Source organism: Pleuronectes platessa, chromosome 2 (assembly GCF_947347685.1).
Source record: "Pleuronectes platessa chromosome 2, fPlePla1.1, whole genome shotgun sequence".
NCBI classification, from domain to species: Eukaryota; Metazoa; Chordata; class Actinopteri; order Pleuronectiformes; family Pleuronectidae; genus Pleuronectes; species Pleuronectes platessa.
Window position 1 is genome coordinate 20,889,776 of NC_070627.1, and position 15,872 is coordinate 20,905,647.

Below are 15,872 nucleotides of genomic sequence, written 5' to 3' on the forward strand. Positions count from 1 at the left end.
AACGGTGATGGATAATTATTTACCTGATGCACACAAGAAGAAAAAGTGAATTTCCTTGTAACCAGCCGGTTACATTTGCTAATTTCTCCATCACGTCCATTTAAGAAGCACAAGCTAGTGGAGCCCTTGGAGAAGCTCAAGGGGAACATCGGCTTTCTTCACATAATGTGATGCAGATCTTCTGCCACACTGATCAGCAGTGTATCTATTATCTCTGCTTTGTGGATTGGATAAAGCTGCAATAGACAGGACTGAGAGGCAGAGAGAGCTTGGGCTGAGGAGAAAAACAAACGAGCAGAGACTCCAGGACAGAGAGAAAGATGTGAAGCTGCTTCAGCAGGAGGATGAGGCCGTCAATTGCACTGCTGATAAAGCAGTGGAGGACAGTGAGAAGATCTTCACTGAACTGAACCGTCTGGTGGAGAAAAGAAGCTCTGATGTGAAGCTGCAGATCAGATCCCAGCAGGAAACGGGATTGAGTCGAGTCAAAGAGCTTCGTTGGAGACTGGAGCAGGAGATCACTGAGCTGAAGAGGAAAGACGATGAACTGAAGCAGCCCTCACACACACAGGATCACAACCGGTTTCTACCCAATATCCCTCAGTGTCACCACTCAGTGAATCTATGCATTCATCCAGCATCAGGATCCGTGTTCTGAGGTACTCTGTGGACGTCACAGGTCAGAGGTCGACTACAGGACATTATGACTGAGACAGAGGCAAAGATTTTACAGATTGTGTCACAAGTGGATGTTTTACTGCCACAGAAAGAGCCCAAGACCAGACCTGACTTCTTACAATATCCACAGGGAATCACACTGGATCCAAACACAGCAAACAAACACATCTTATTATCTGAGGGAAACAGAAGTGTAGCATTAATGAGAGAAGAACCGACTCATTCTTATAACCCATACAGATTCACTTATTGGGATCAGGCCCTGAGTAGAGAAAGTCTGACTGGACGTTTTCTGATGAGACTGGGTTGGGGTTGTACATTGTGTTGGAAACAGATATTACTTTTGTACAACAGCATCAAGACTCGAGTGTCAGGTCCTCTGTCCTCCAGAGAAGGAGTGTACATGGATCACGGTGCAGGGGTTCTGTCCTTCTAAAGCGTCTCTAACACCATGACTCTCCTCCACAGAGTCCACACCACATACACTCAGCTTCTCTATGCTGGAGATGGGGTTTCTTATGGAAATACAGCTAAGTTGTGCAGTCTAACCCTAACCCTTGGATAAGCTTCTTTCAAAAGTAAGTGTAAGTTTTGGTATGGTACTTTTCTTATAATTTTATGTTTGGGTGGCCGAAAAGAGGAGAATATTTAAGAAAGGGACATTTTACAAAACAATCCTATCATCCTTTGAGAGTAATGGACCAATCAGTTAAAACTGTCTATTTACTAGGTTAAAAGACTATGTAATGTATATAAAAATAGCTTATATTGAAAAAAGATGACTCTAAATATTAAAGTAAATTTGAAAGAGAGAGACAGAGATAGAGAGAGAGAGAGAGAGAGAGAGAGAGAGAGAGAGAGAGAGAGAGAGAGAGAGAGAGAGAGAGAGAGAGAGAGAGGGGGGGCTTGTTTGAGAGAGGAAGGCTCCTTTGATGACATTGATGAGGAATCTAAACTAGAGGAGATCATAGCATAGGAACATCCAGCCATGAATTAAATAACACAGGAAAGGAATATGAGTCATTTTGTCACAGGAGCGTAGTAACTCAGTGTCAGACAGGGCAACCGAAGATGGACCTTGAGGCAGACCTCCGAAGTATGATGTCAGATGGGGCGTGGCAGGAAGTTATGGACACAGCCTTCAGGATGATGAAGGAATTGTTTGAAAACTCTCCCAACCCTCCCACTTCACTTGAGGAGATGGGTGTGGCCCTGGAGATGTTGGGGGAAACGTTTCCAGAGATACCAAACCCTCCAACTGCACCTTTAACTTCTGTCCCTGCCCGGACCCTTCGGCCTCAGAGATGTAGAGTTCCTAGGGAGGTAGCAGCTCCTGTCAGCTTGGGGCAACCATTTAAGGCTCCTGCTGTACCGTCATGTCTGCATCTCAACAATAAAGCTGTTGGATTGGTGTATGTATCGCACACATGAATTCACATTAACACACAACTGTGAGCTTCTGTTTGCATGTTTAACCACACTTGTTTGGTCATCTAATGCAGTGTTCCCCAACCCCTGGGCCGTGGGTAATTTGGTACCGGGCCGCACAGAAAGAATAAACAACTTACATTTTTTCTGTTTTATTTATTATCTGATCCTGAACAGTGTTTTAGTTTGAAAATGACCGGATCCTCTCCATTATGACTCATGCTTTATGCATGTCAAGACGCTTTTCTCGGTCACTTGACTTTTTCGCTAAACACAAACCAACACGGTATTTAAAAAAATTAAAAAATATATCTACCGATGTCACCAGAGGCCTCACCAGAGGGCCTACATAATGAGGCTCCGTACCCACACCTTAAAGGCCGGTCCGTGGATATATTGTCTGACATACATCCGGTCCGTAGTGCAAAAAAAGGTTGGGGACCGCTGATCTAATGTATCTGTCTGATTGTGTTTATGTAGGAATACCGAGGCTGTTAATGGGACTCAAGCCAATACTGCTCCTGATACTGCTGCTGATCCTCCTCCGAACATTTCACAGTAAGTCCGTCTGACAGGGTTCATCCTCTGTGGCAGAGATCTTTCAACTGGAAGACCAAAACAAAGCAAGGCTCATGACCCAGCTCACTTCATTGTACTTTTCTTACCTCACAGCTTTACAGAGTGGCAGTTCATACTCTTGTTCTGTTTTCCCACTTAAGGAGGATGCATGAACATGACTACAGTCAGCCATATATCAAGAAGCCATCCAACGCGTTCATGATCTTCAGGAAGGAGCAGAGTCCCGTTGTTGCGGCCGAGCTACAACACGGTGACTCTGCCTCTGTGAACACCATCCTTGGACAGAGAGTAAGATTTAAATGTTTTCAGCCATCGTTCATCAAGAAGCGTCTGTGACAACATTTAAAAACTTTCCTTCAGCTTCGATTCTTCACATCTTGACAATTTTTGCTCTTCTGAATTTTTAACACAGGTTTACCAGTATTGTGAGTCGCAAATTCCCTGTGGGATCTGTGTGTGGCTGTTAATAAGTTGTTATGTAGTTACATGTGTGTTGTGTGTCAACAGTGGAAGGCCCTGTCACAAGACCAGCAGGCCAAATACTACAACCTAGCTGAGATGGAGAGGACGCTCCATAGTCAGCTGCACCCTGAGTGGTCAAGCAGTGAAAACTACGTATGTATGCTCACATACAACGCGTACATGTTCACTTCATTACTCTAAATGATGCAACAAGTTTTATCAGCTGATCAGTTGAAAAGTCTGTTTGTGTTTCCGTCTAGGGGAAAAACAGGAAGCGGGGGAAGCAGGGGAAGAGGAATGTTCCCAACTAGACTAAATGACTGTATTCGTCCATGGGACACTTCAACAGGGGACTTAGAGCCCTCCTCCCGTCACTGCACGTTGTCACCTGTGCTCCTCTCCAGATTCCTTTCTTTGCTTCATTAGGGCCCGAGCACCTCCGTGGGAGGCCCTATTGTATTTTGAAGGACTTGTATTTGCCTTTTGGGTCTTTTTCAGGGCCCAGACATGATTAAATTCTCCTCAAAGTTTGCAGGAAATTCAAAACCCTACAAAGTATTTGATTTTGAAAATGAGCATGGCACAATGGCTCCACAGCGCCATCTAATGAAAAGCCCCTCAGTTAGCATTCACAGATCTTCACAAAAAGACATGACCAGACACACAAAAAAGTCAAGTAGTGCATTGTGAAAAACACAACAGGAAGCCTGCCATTTTGGATTTAGTGGCCATTTTCCACATTTTCCACATTTTTACTTTGTCAAACTTTTCCCAGGGCTTTTATCAGATCAACTTCATATTGAGATGAATGACATCTCAACAAGATGGTAAGATGGAGATAAAAACTACCTGGAATTTTTTGTCACACGGTGTGACCGTGGTGTAGCGTCAAAGTTTTATTACACGCCATCAAGACACAAGGTTCTGTATCTCGGACATACATAGTCCAATTGAATCCAAACTAGACATGTAAGACAAGAGTCCCGGCCTTATGACATCTACACAGAAATCATGACTTAAGATTTTAGCGCCCCCTGATGGCAACAGCAAATGTCATTAGTCATTCATTTCAAGCTGTGTCAAAATGGTGTCAAGACATTGATAATGAAGGCATAACATTACTGTGAGTATTTGTCAAACACCATATTAGTGGCCTGGTGTTAAAGTTCATCAACTTGTCTTGACACACGAATTTGCTGTAACTTCAGTGTTCATGGTTCAGTTTCCCTCAAACTACATCGGTGTCACAACACAACAGCAGTGCACGAAACGCGTGCAACGCGGAGCCGTGTGCCCAGTCGCCGATCTATATAAAACAGAAGGTAAAACTATTTTAAATCAAAAGTTAAACTAGGGCTATGTTGTATATATATATATATATATATACACAGTTTATGTACATATAAATAAACTGTATATATATTTGTAAATTAAATATTTATCATACCCTTTTTTATTTTCACTCTAGTTGATAGTTAACAGAGGATCTTGTTCTCCACTTACAAAACATTACAATTTCAAAAAGTAGGATCCACCTACATGTTCATGATCCATTTGTGAGGCTGGTTGCAGCACAAATACATTCATTAGTTAACGCTTTATTAATGTTGTCTTGCTGGTAGTATTTTGTGTTTGCCAATAGTCAGTGGACTATTTGTTCAAAATAACAATGACAGTGCAGTGGTCGTTATTTTACATGATATCAAATAGACGGGCATGCTGCAGGCTTGGCCTCAAGCTCTGGGCATCTGTCTCATGAAAAGTGAAAGTAGCTCCAACACAAAGGAAGAGAAATGAAAGTCAAGGAAATGAGACCTAAATAGAGTTTAATTTTCTCTCCTAATACATTATGACATAATCTTTAAAGTAACAGTTTAGTTCCTTTGATAATCAAAACTATTTTTTACTAATAGACAAGTAGTGCACAAGTGTAAACCTTGTGGGAATGAGTTGAATTACGTTGACTAAAATGTTAAACATAATTGGGTGATGATATATACAGTCAAACCCAACCAGATCAGGTTTGGAACGTGTCATTATGTACTGTCATGACAAAAACGCCTAAAGGGATCAAAACAATATTCTGACTAAACTTCGAATTTGCTTAAAATGTTTTTTTTCCTCAAAGTACTGGCATTGTGTAGTTTTTGAGTAATCCTGTGTCTAAGTTCCCTCCACAAAACAAGAATGAACTTCTTCTGCTATATTTACTTAAGGATATAATGCTTTTTTACCATATTTTCTTCATGGAGCTGATATTGTTGGACTACTAGTTAGACTACTGCCACAAATACTATGACGTTTTCCAACTGTATATGTTTTTAATTATCCTATGTCAAAAGGTCAAAGCCTCTCCTAACAAAAGACATCACTTCTCTCTCTCTCTCTGTGTGTGTGTGTGTGTGTGTGTGTGTGTGTGTGTGTGTGTGTGTGTGTGTGTGTCGTCCCTGTTCTTTTTCACACAAACTGATAATCACATGTATTTAGTTATGAATCGATGATGATCATGACTCCGGATCGTTCCGTCACTTTAACCCTGATGTCCTGTCTGTGCGCGTCACGTTACGTCTCGTGTTGTGTGAAGCAGGGGAATGCGTGCACACGGTGTTTAAACAGGTGTCTCATGATCTCAAACAAACACAAAGTAAACGCCAGTCCTGTACGTGTTCCAATCACTTGTGATCAGTGCTGGTGTTTATTGTTGAAGTGTAAAGTGAGCGCAGGTCAGAGGTGAGGAGGAAACAGACGCCGACACATACAGGACGACCGGACCTTTAATGAACGGCTTCCCTGCTCTGCTGCAACCCGCCCACAGTCACTATCTTATAATTATGAGATACTGAGTCATAAATCATGAGATAAAGGATTTGTATTTTCTTCATCATAGTGGCGGGAAAGGGCTTCCATATTATAAAGACCAGATTAACGCAGAGTAAATTTATCATGAGTGATCATTTCATTCCATGTGAACGCACCTACTGCATCCGCTGCAGGCTTATGAAAGTTAAGGAAACGAAACCTAACTTTACAAGTCTGTGATTCCGCCTCTCTGCCAACACATAAAAGACTGTATGTGACGGAAGCAGCAGAGCCTCTCTCTTTCTCAGCATCGCACGACCAGCTGCTGTCTCTGATTCCTTCTTTAGTTCTGTCTTCGCCACAGACGAGGAGTCCCGACCATGAACAGTCTGAACGAACAGTATGAGGAGAAGGTGCGTCCCTGCATCGACCTCATCGACTCGCTCCGCTCTCTGGGTGTAGAGAAGGACCTGGCGCTGCCGGCCATCGCCGTCATAGGAGACCAGAGCTCGGGGAAGAGCTCAGTCCTGGAGGCGCTGTCAGGGGTGTCCCTGCCAAGAGGAAAAGGTGCCGTATAATCCCTGGAGAACAACGCAATTGTTTGCTCATGTGTCACAAAATAATGCATTTGTTTGAAGGGATAACTTAACTCTGCACACACCATATCGAAGATTTTGATTTGGTAACTTAGAGGGATAGTTCACTTAAAAATGATAATTCACTCATTATCTGAGAAACGTGGACCTGCAGAGTTGTTGGATGTTCAGTTTCCTTCTCTGTGCGGCAGGGCGCTTCTGGGAAAATTCAACTTCATAAGCTTGTATTAATTCAGTTTAGTGTACTTTATTGGTTTTAGTGTATATAAGGAAATGTTCGGATTGCAATTAAAACAAGTTTATTCAATGGTTGTTAATGGTTAGGCATGTTTATTGGTGGATTTACAATGGACATAAACCAATTTTACATGAAAGGGCACGTAATTATTGTACCTGTACAATTGTACACCTAGACATAAAAGCCTGGGGCGAGGCGTCGACGAAATTGAGGTCATTGATTACGTAAATACGTCGCCTTCCGCAAAGTGCGTCATGAGGAAAGAGGCGGCGCACAATCAAAGGATGGACTCACGTGCAGAGCAGGCTGGAGTGAAACAAACCACCAACATCATCTAGGTCCACAATAATCGGAGTTGTTAAGTGTCCACGAAACACTTAAAGGGTTTAAGGGGTGAAGAGGGTTGCAACCAATTCCAATACAATTGAAGTAAAGGGTGAAAAAAACTGCAATAAACATACAATGCCTACACACACATTGACACCATGTTTTGAACTTAAATGTGTGCTGATATCATTGCTGCAGTTCTCGAGAATGAGCTGTAGTTACTGTAGCAGTTACTAGCGGGAGGATATCAGAGGCTAAAAATATGGTGTAAATGATGCTGTTTCGAGTAGAATTTGAATGTCATGGAAAAAAATTTGGTAAACTATCCCTTTAACAGAAACTTTTATTTTATTATATTTACTATGGTAGTTTACTAAGAGTTATTCACTCATTAATAACTCAGGCATAGTGACAAGATGTCCTCTTGAGCTGAAGATGAAGAGAAAGAGATCGGGAGACGTGTGGTACGGAAAGATAAGCTACAGGGACTACGAGGAAGAGATAGATGACCCAGCAGATGTGGAGAAAATGATTCGAGAAGGTACAGTAAACCACACTTTTTTATGTTACTAATAACAGCAAAGAATTTAAGGAGCTATTGTATTTTTCTAAGGTTTCATCTTTCATCACATTGTCCAGCCTTTCAGTTATAATCACATATCACATCCCTTCTTTCCAGCTCAGGATAAAATGGCTGGGGTCGGTGTGGGCATCAGTGATGACCTGATCAGCCTGGAGATCGCCTCTCCTGATGTTCCAGACCTGACGCTCATTGACCTGCCTGGAATCACCAGGGTGGCTGTATTGGGACAACCAGAGAACATTGAACACCAGGTATACCCGGTTCAAAAAACCCTCTGTCAACACGTCTCACAGGGACAAACTCTTGATTAGTCCTGAGTGTTGTCTCTGAATTATCCAGCTGAACCAGGCTAAAACCTTTGGCCCCATACTACATCTTAGAAATTACTTCCCATAGAGTTTAAGGCTAGATCCATTCTAAGTAAATGGTATTTTTAAACTAAAACAATCTCTGTACCAGGGCTGCAGTATATATCGAAAATCTATTGTCACTGCAATATCAACCCGTGCAATAGACGTATCTCAAAAGACGGCAAAATGCGATAAATGGTGTTTCATGCGCCATGCATTCACGCTCTGCATGTCAATATATTTGGCCAATCAAATGGAGCCTTGCTGCCCTAGATGATATATAAAAGACATTCAGATTATTGATGTTTTTTTCCATCAGTGAATCATTGTCGCAAGAAGAGAATAGTCAGACAGAGATTTATCTCGCTCCGCCTCCTCCGTCTTAATTCTACTGTTGAAACCTCTAGTAATCACATTTGACCCGGGTCAGATTCCTTGCTATGAGCGGTTGATTATATATTATATAAAAGAGGTGCAAAGCTTATTTATGATACCAGAACCTGAGGGAAAAGTATGTGTGTGTGTGTCTCACTCTCTCTCTCTCTCTCTCTCTCTCTCTCTCTCTCTCTCTCTCTCTCAGCTGATGTCTCTGACTTGCTACAGTTTTAAAGTTAATTTGTTTTATCGCCACAATATCAACACTGATCATCACATAATGATCAATATTTTAATAATGAGTTAAATGAATAACCCCCTTAATCTCCTCCTCGCTCTCACACACGGTCAATCTCCATTGACTCAATCAAAACTCAATCTGGATAAAAACAACAGACTTTGTAACTTAGTAAATGTTTGTGGTGCTGAAGTTACTCCGAGAACCGAGTGAATGCCAGGCTTGCTCCTAGCAGGGTAGAGTCGTTTTCAAACAAAAACATATAAGTGTGGATGTAGTTCTGTAATATTCATTCATTATGTGATAAAAACATTCTCAAGCACAACAACGTTGTTTGTTGAAAAACAACATGAATCAATACTTTCAGATAAAGAGCCTGATCCGCAAGTTCATCACAAAACAAGAAACCATCAGCCTGGTGGTTGTTCCATGTATCGTGGACATTGCAACCACAGAGGCCTTGAAGATGGCCCAGGAGGTGGATCCTGATGGAGAGAGAACTTTGGGTAAATACAATTTTTTTTTTTTTTTTTAAACGTTGGTCCAACTCCAGGGCAAGTTACTCAGCTCTCATTTATTTCACTCTGTCTCTTTCAGGTATTTTGACCAAGCCTGATCAGGTTGACAAAGGATCAGAGGAGTCTGTGATTGACATTGTTCATAATGAGGTCATCCACCTGAAGAAGGGCTACATGATCGTCAGGTGCAGGGGTCAGCAGGAGATCACAGACAAAGTGTCTCTGACGGAAGCATTAGAAAGAGAGAAAACCTTCTTTACAGAACATGCACATTTCCAGTAAGTTTGTTTTTTGGTGTAATACTACAAAATATGTATATGGTAAAGTTTTTACAGGTTCTGTACTATGTACTCAGTCTCTGTTAATTCCTGCTGCAGCACCCTGTACGATGAAGGCAAGGCCACAGTTCCTAAACTGGCTGAGGAACTCACAATTCAGCTGGTGAAACACATTGAGGTGAATCTTTATTATTGTTTTGTTACAATTATAGTATAAATTATGATTTGTCAAATTTGGTAACAATCCCTCGACCCCTGCTTTGTTATTTTCAGAGATCTCTCCCTCGACTGGAAGAACAGATCGAGGAGAAACTGGCACAAACGCAGGTAGAGCTGGAGAGATACGGCAGTGGACCCCCATCCGACCCAGCTGAGAGAATCGCATTCCTGATTGATGTGCGAGCTTCCTCATGCTTCATAATATTTACCAGGCAACACAAATACTTACAGCCACTATTTCTGAACAACTTGTTAACAGCTGATTCTGCTGTCTTACGTGGATTTTAGAAAGTAACAGCGTTCACTCAGGATGCCATCAGTCTGGCTGCAGGAGAGGAACTCAGATGTGGAGACCATCTCAATGTCTTTTCTATGCTCAGAAGAGAGTTCGGGAAGTGGAGCATCCACCTGGACAACACGGGATACAACTGTGAGTGTTTTATTTCTGTCTGGTGAATAGCCCATCAGCAGGGGTCAGAAATAAATATCTGTTCATGTGTCATAGTTAACATTAAGATCGAGAAAAAGGTTGAGGCCTATGAAGAGAGGTACCGTGGAAGAGAACTGCCTGGCTTCATCAACTACAAGACGTTTGAGGTCATGGTCAGTGAGCAGATGAAACAGCTGGAAGAACCAGCTGTTAAGAAACTCAAGAATATTGGAGGTAAATGATTGAATACACTGTAAGACAAATTTATTGTGTTTTTCTGCATTCTGTTTGCCTCAGTGGAAATCAGGCTGCTGCATTTCCATTTCCTCCAGATGCTGTTAGGAGGATGTTCTTGCAGCTGGCCAGCATTAGCTTCACTGGATTTCCTAACCTCATAAAATCAGCCAAGGTGTTTTATAACTTCCATATTGACATTCTTATAATTTGATCTTTATCGTCAGTAACATGCTGCATGTTAAAAATCTAATTTTCCAGGCAAGGATTGAAACCATAAAGCAAGAAAAAGAGTCCATTGCAGAGTCCATGCTGAGAACCCAGTTCAAGATGGAAATGTTGGTTTACTCCCAGGACAGAACCTACAGCAGCAGTTTGAGTGACAGAAAGAGAGAGGAGAACGAGGAAGAAGAAAAACGTTCTAAAAAGATTGCTCCTAGGTTGCACATGGATAATCATGCAACACTTCAGGAGTTGCTTTTACACCTTAGATCATATTACAGAGTAAGTTTTCATTGAGGGTTAATGTTCATGAACAAATACGATGAGTCAGGTTTAGATAGAGTTCTGTTTTTTCCCAACAGTTTTTGTCCGTCAAACTTTTCTCATATATGTCTATTATATTTCAGATTGCCAGCCAGCGTCTCGCTGACCAGATACCACTGGTTATTCGCTACCAGATGTTGCAGCAGTCTGCCGTCCAGCTGCAGAGTGAGATGCTGCAGATGCTTCAGGATAAGGAGAATTGGGAGCTCTTGCTGAAGGAGGACCACGACATTGGCTCCAAGAGAGATGCTTTGCAGAGTCGCCAGAAACGCCTCATGAAAGCCCGAGCGTACCTGGTGAATTTTTAAAGCATGCAGGTTAAAGCCTGTATTACTCTACTTTGCAACATTCATTTGAGAAATACTGCAAATTAGTTGCCGGAGAAGTGTAGAATTGACAGGTTGTGTTTAATGTCCTGTAATGTGCACTATATTCATACACAAGGAAAGGTCATTAAATTACCAGAAAAAGATGCATTTTCTTTATGAAACAGGATTTGAATGATGCTTAATTTACATATATTCTTGGAACATATCCAAAAGCAACATATTCATATTTGTTACTGTGTTTGTTTAAAGAAAATATTTCACAACTTGCTTTTAAAGGTAATAGTACTCAAACAATCTGTTAGATATTGGTATTTTTCCTATAGTTATGTATTGTCAAAAAATATATTTTGTTATTGTGTATGCAGCTTATTTAGACACCCAAAAGTAGAAATACTAAATTTTTTCAGAATTATGTTTCAGTTCTCAATGTAAGTTGAGTATTCATTTTTTTTAAAGAGAAACATTGGTCTCTTTAGCTGTGACTTATTACTAATTACCCAAACCTGAGGGGAGGTGCGGATCCAAGTGATAACTCTGTTTATCACTACGAGCGACACATTCCAGTCTTTTAATACATTTTTACTAGCATCAAAATGCTTCTTAGAGCTGCCTCTGCTTCTTAAACACTGATCAATTCATGCTTAACTGAATTGTTGTCACAGAAGAAATGAATCTGTTTTAACTTAACTACAATCCGGTGAAACACTTTTAGTTTGTGTTACTGTAAAATAAATGCCTGTTACTGTCTTCTTGATGGATGTGGTTAACTTTGGACTTGAAACTTACTTTACTCAATTAAAAAACATGTACTTTGACTATATCTGGTGGTTTCACATAGAACATAGAAATCCCATCTAAAGGAGATGATATTAGTAGAAAGTTGATTCAATAATGACATCCTACTTGGTAACTATTAACCAATACTGGATTTTACCAATTACCTTTTAATAGCTTTTTATCATTGCTTGTATTTGTTATTGACATCAGTCCAATTTGCTGGATGTCTTGCGTACATGAAATTCTTGTTGGTCTGGAAACCTTGGTAAATCATTCTAAACAAAGGGAGACAAACAATTTCAGTTCTATGTGCCGACATCTAAATATGCAGCATATATTAATAAATAACTAAACTTAAATAAAACGTAGACAAGCCAACTTTATTGAACAATACATACAAAAAGATTCAGGGAACAATACAAAATCATTTAAAAGTGATCCGCTGCATTCATTCTACTCAGGAGCTCGAAACGTTCATTCACCATTCTCTACTGGGCTCTCCTGGCTGTTGTCGTCATTGTCTGATTTTTCATCATCTAGGAAAGATAAAGAAGATTAGCAGGGCCTAGTGACCTTAACAGATTAAACATGTCTGGGTTTGTTGTACAGCACAACAGCTACTGAGAATAGAGAACATAAAGACAACACAAACATGGTACCAACGCATGCCCTTGTGTACTCACTCTCAAGAGTCTGCTGTAGTTCCTGTATGGTACTCAGAAGCACATGGAACTGCTTCTTCCTTAACTCCAACTGAGTGAGACAAAAAAGGTTTAAAACAATTGAAGTAAAATAATACTGTTGATTGAAGGCAGTGGGAGGTGGAAAAGAAGAGAGCATAATTGTATTTGTTTTTACCTTATCATCCACATTCTCCTTGATTTGAGACAGTTGCTGGAGTTCTTTGTCAAGTGCCTCCAACTGTCTGTAGGTGTTCAAAGCAAAGGGAGGTATGCATTATTATTATCACCACATACTACAAGTGGATGTATGACACAAATGAAACAATATTTGAATGAATCAAGACATAGGCCGACTTACTTTAATGTCTCGTGTCGGTCTGGGTGCTGCTGGATAACTTTGGCTAAAGCATCATACTCTGAAGAAGAAGAAGAAATAAAGGACATGAAACATTTTTGCTAAAATTTAACGATCCTCGTTGCCACCACTTCTGTGCTAAAAAAATAAATAATCAAAGTTGCGTTGCAATTTTAACCTTTGTTAAATGGCCTCAATACAATCTCTCCATTTCCACTTTGAAATACCACAAACTTATTTTTCATCATCACTGCGAATAACTTTGAACCTGGTTGCTAGTCCATCACTGACAGATATTTATGTCTACATCCGAGTGTAAAGCTATGTTTTTTAACTTACAAAAAAAAGATGTTGACAAATTTTTACTACCTTTTTTTTTTTATATCAAAGTTTAATAGTAGTGATTTCACCTCCATGTGGTTGGGTCTTACAATGGCTATACATAACTGTATATAAGGAGCAAAAGCAGTTTAGGCAATAGCAAATGCACAAATTTTTGTTAAAGTCTAGAGTCCTGAAAATGTTCTTACCTTGGCGATTTTTTCGTATCCTCTTTGCCCTCTGTATTTCCTTTTTGCATTCTGCTATCTTCTCATGTGCCGATGTGATGTTTTGTTCTGCAGGGAGAACAAAGAGCTTGTTATGAGGTCATTGTGGGATGCATTTGAAACACAAACATTTACGTTATTTTGCGGCTACATTTTTCTAATTACTAAACAGATAGTATTAAAATCAAGAGGATTTGTATTGTACAATGACAATAATAACTCAAGGTACCCAAAGCCACTGCAGAGTTAGTTAAACATAAAACAAATCAAGGACAGAAAATAACAGTAGAAACACTAGCTTGGGGATAGTGAAACTCGCGCATTAAGGCTTATGTGAACAGGTGGACTTTGAAGAGTTTTTAAAAGTGTCCAGAGATGGGGTATTGTGGATCAGTGGCAGACTCAAATTGGGGTCCCGGGGCATGCAAGGTAAGGATTATTGAATGTCATGCCGGATTACATTTATATTTAGGTGATACTTATTTTTAAACTTCAATAATGGTTCAAGGTTATAAATATTCCTGATAAGTGTCATAACAGTTCATACCTATGTTAGTGTAGATTTTCTCATAGTTCTCCATTTCCCGAAGATTCATATCATACACCATCAACGTCTTCCCCATGGAGAACTCGCACTGGGCCAGTGTGCTCTGCATCCTCTGCGTGAAGCTACACAGAATAATAAGATGCTGTGAGCCTCGGAGCAAAGCAGCTGTTCAGCACAGTTTTAAACATGAATATCAAAATACTAGGCGACAAAGTCTACGCCTGGGGTCCAGTCGTCTTCCTCGGAGCTCATTTACCCTTCCTCCGGGGTCCCAGGCGAGTTGCACCATTTGGTGAAACTCTTTAGCAGCACATTGATTCGACGATCATCACCAGCTCCGTCCCCGTCGATGAGAAGACGTTTCCGAATAACTTCATCTGGGATAGGGCCGAGAGAGAGGGGGTCAGGCAACCTTCCATAAACAGCAGCTATACTAGAAAGCCACCGGCTAACTGTTAGCTAGCTAACGTGGCTACTGTTCTATTAGCTGTTTTTAAAGCATGCTAACACGTATGGGTATAGGGTGAGTTTGGTTATGCATGATCTTACTTTGAAAATGTACACGTTTCTACTGGTGGCTTTTAGCAAAGCTGAAATCCACAAATAAAACAGTAACTTACCATCTGTAACTGCGCCCATGTCTACAGCAGCTTGATAAACTTGATTGAATAGCCGGAAGTGAACAAAGCACACTGCGGCGGTGATTGGTCGGTTTTTTCTTTGGTGTTTATTGGCAGTTGGCATCCAAGTTGGGTCATTACCGCCACCTGCTGATATGGAGTATGGATCAAAATGTCTCAATTTACAATAAAAAAATAGTCCTTTCAATCAGATAACTTATTCGCAACTTTTCGAAGGAAATTATTTACAGTTTATCTAGGGTAGTAATCGGTTCTACCTATTAATACCTAGTTTATTCTAACAAAACTGAATGAATGACGGTATAAAGAAAAGAATGGGAACCATAAATATACACAAGGATAATTTTGTATATTTTACAATGAAGCAATATATACATTTTTTAAATGGTTGAAATCATTATTAGCTATTATAATTTGTAGTCACTGTGGTGACTTTGCAAAGCATTTTAAGATTATTTTAAGCTGAAGCCATCATATGGTGCCTTATTATATTATATTGTTTAAGGTTTTCTTTGATGGATTTCAGCCAAAACCAAGTCAGTAGCTTTCATTTCACTTAAGTGAATAATGAAACTACAGCAACAACATTTTTCGCGGAAACTTCAACAGTAAAAAGAAAGAAAAAGTATGCCATGACAACATAATAAACTATTTAATTTGCATATGTAATAAATCATAATAACAAATAATAATTTATTCAACTTAAATGTTACAAGTTGTTATTGCTTACATTTAATAATTTACATACACTTTATAGGCGGATATCTATTAGTCTGCGTTGTTCTCAAAATAAAATAAAACAAAACACAGAGAAGGACCTCAGGTCTGTTGAAAGCTCCCCTGAAGAAAAAATAACCAGAATTATTCTTTTTTTGAAAAATCACATCTATAGTTCATATCTATATAATAGCAATATCTATTAACTTACCTATATTATAGTTCATCTCCTTATATTACTTATATTATATATTATATCTTTATATTATCTGTATGATATATATTATGTCTTTATTTTACATATACATATTATCTCTCAACTTCATCATTATCAGTGTGAAGCTTTGTTTATAGCCCTGGCGTTATATATATATACTTGTATAGCTGATGATTTACA

The 15,872-nt window shown here is 39.8% G+C and overlaps 3 protein-coding genes across 3 annotated transcripts; 2 read left to right on the forward strand and 1 right to left on the reverse strand.

Moving 5' to 3' along the window:
• The first annotated feature begins 2,378 nt into the window (after window positions 1-2,378).
• On the forward strand, window positions 2,379-5,192 carry LOC128425516 (transcription factor 7-like 1-A). Its single transcript, XM_053412138.1, has 5 exons — window positions 2,379-2,489; window positions 2,587-2,664; window positions 2,826-2,973; window positions 3,193-3,300; window positions 3,408-5,192. Exons 1-5 carry the CDS (start codon window positions 2,425-2,427, stop codon window positions 3,456-3,458), a joined length of 450 nt encoding a protein of 149 aa, XP_053268113.1. The 5' UTR covers window positions 2,379-2,424; the 3' UTR covers window positions 3,459-5,192.
• Window positions 5,193-6,173: 981 nt separating this feature from the next.
• Window positions 6,174-12,022, forward strand: LOC128425461 (interferon-induced GTP-binding protein Mx). Its single transcript, XM_053412058.1, has 12 exons — window positions 6,174-6,513; window positions 7,511-7,648; window positions 7,787-7,941; window positions 9,021-9,159; window positions 9,251-9,449; window positions 9,549-9,627; window positions 9,723-9,845; window positions 9,957-10,098; window positions 10,174-10,332; window positions 10,431-10,507; window positions 10,594-10,836; window positions 10,962-12,022. The coding sequence occupies exons 1-12, from the start codon at window positions 6,327-6,329 to the stop codon at window positions 11,184-11,186; spliced, it is 1,866 nt and encodes a 621-aa protein (XP_053268033.1). The 5' UTR covers window positions 6,174-6,326; the 3' UTR covers window positions 11,187-12,022.
• Window positions 12,023-12,343: 321 nt separating this feature from the next.
• Window positions 12,344-14,847, reverse strand: thoc7 (THO complex 7). The gene is made up of 8 exons (XM_053412113.1): window positions 14,738-14,847; window positions 14,374-14,494; window positions 14,118-14,239; window positions 13,553-13,639; window positions 13,026-13,083; window positions 12,843-12,909; window positions 12,668-12,737; window positions 12,344-12,520 (listed from the first exon to the last, which is right to left on the reverse strand). The coding sequence occupies exons 1-8, from the start codon at window positions 14,754-14,756 to the stop codon at window positions 12,459-12,461; spliced, it is 606 nt and encodes a 201-aa protein (XP_053268088.1). The 5' UTR covers window positions 14,757-14,847; the 3' UTR covers window positions 12,344-12,458.
• Between the last annotated feature and the right edge of the window lie 1,025 nt (window positions 14,848-15,872).

Excerpts from the sequence above, each read along its gene's own strand:
- LOC128425461 (XM_053412058.1), top strand. The coding sequence starts at position 6,327 with ATGAACAGTCTGAACGAACAGTATGAGGAGAAGGTGCGTCCCTGCATC. Across the intron at positions 9,450-9,548 it reads ACAGAACATGCACATTTCCA|CACCCTGTACGATGAAGGCA; the intron begins GTAAGTTTGTTT and ends TTCCTGCTGCAG. Across the intron at positions 9,846-9,956 it reads GAATCGCATTCCTGATTGAT|AAAGTAACAGCGTTCACTCA; the intron begins GTGCGAGCTTCC and ends CGTGGATTTTAG.
- thoc7 (XM_053412113.1), bottom strand. Across the intron at positions 12,910-13,025 it reads GACCGACACGAGACATTAAA|ACAGTTGGAGGCACTTGACA; the intron begins GTAAGTCGGCCT and ends GAACACCTACAG. Across the intron at positions 12,521-12,667 it reads ACTACAGCAGACTCTTGAGA|ATGATGAAAAATCAGACAAT; the intron begins GTGAGTACACAA and ends TATCTTTCCTAG.
- LOC128425516 (XM_053412138.1), top strand. The coding sequence starts at position 2,425 with ATGTCACCAGAGGCCTCACCAGAGGGCCTACATAATGAGGCTCCGTAC. Across the intron at positions 2,490-2,586 it reads TACCCACACCTTAAAGGCCG|GAATACCGAGGCTGTTAATG; the intron begins GTCCGTGGATAT and ends GTGTTTATGTAG. Across the intron at positions 2,974-3,192 it reads ACACCATCCTTGGACAGAGA|TGGAAGGCCCTGTCACAAGA; the intron begins GTAAGATTTAAA and ends GTGTGTCAACAG.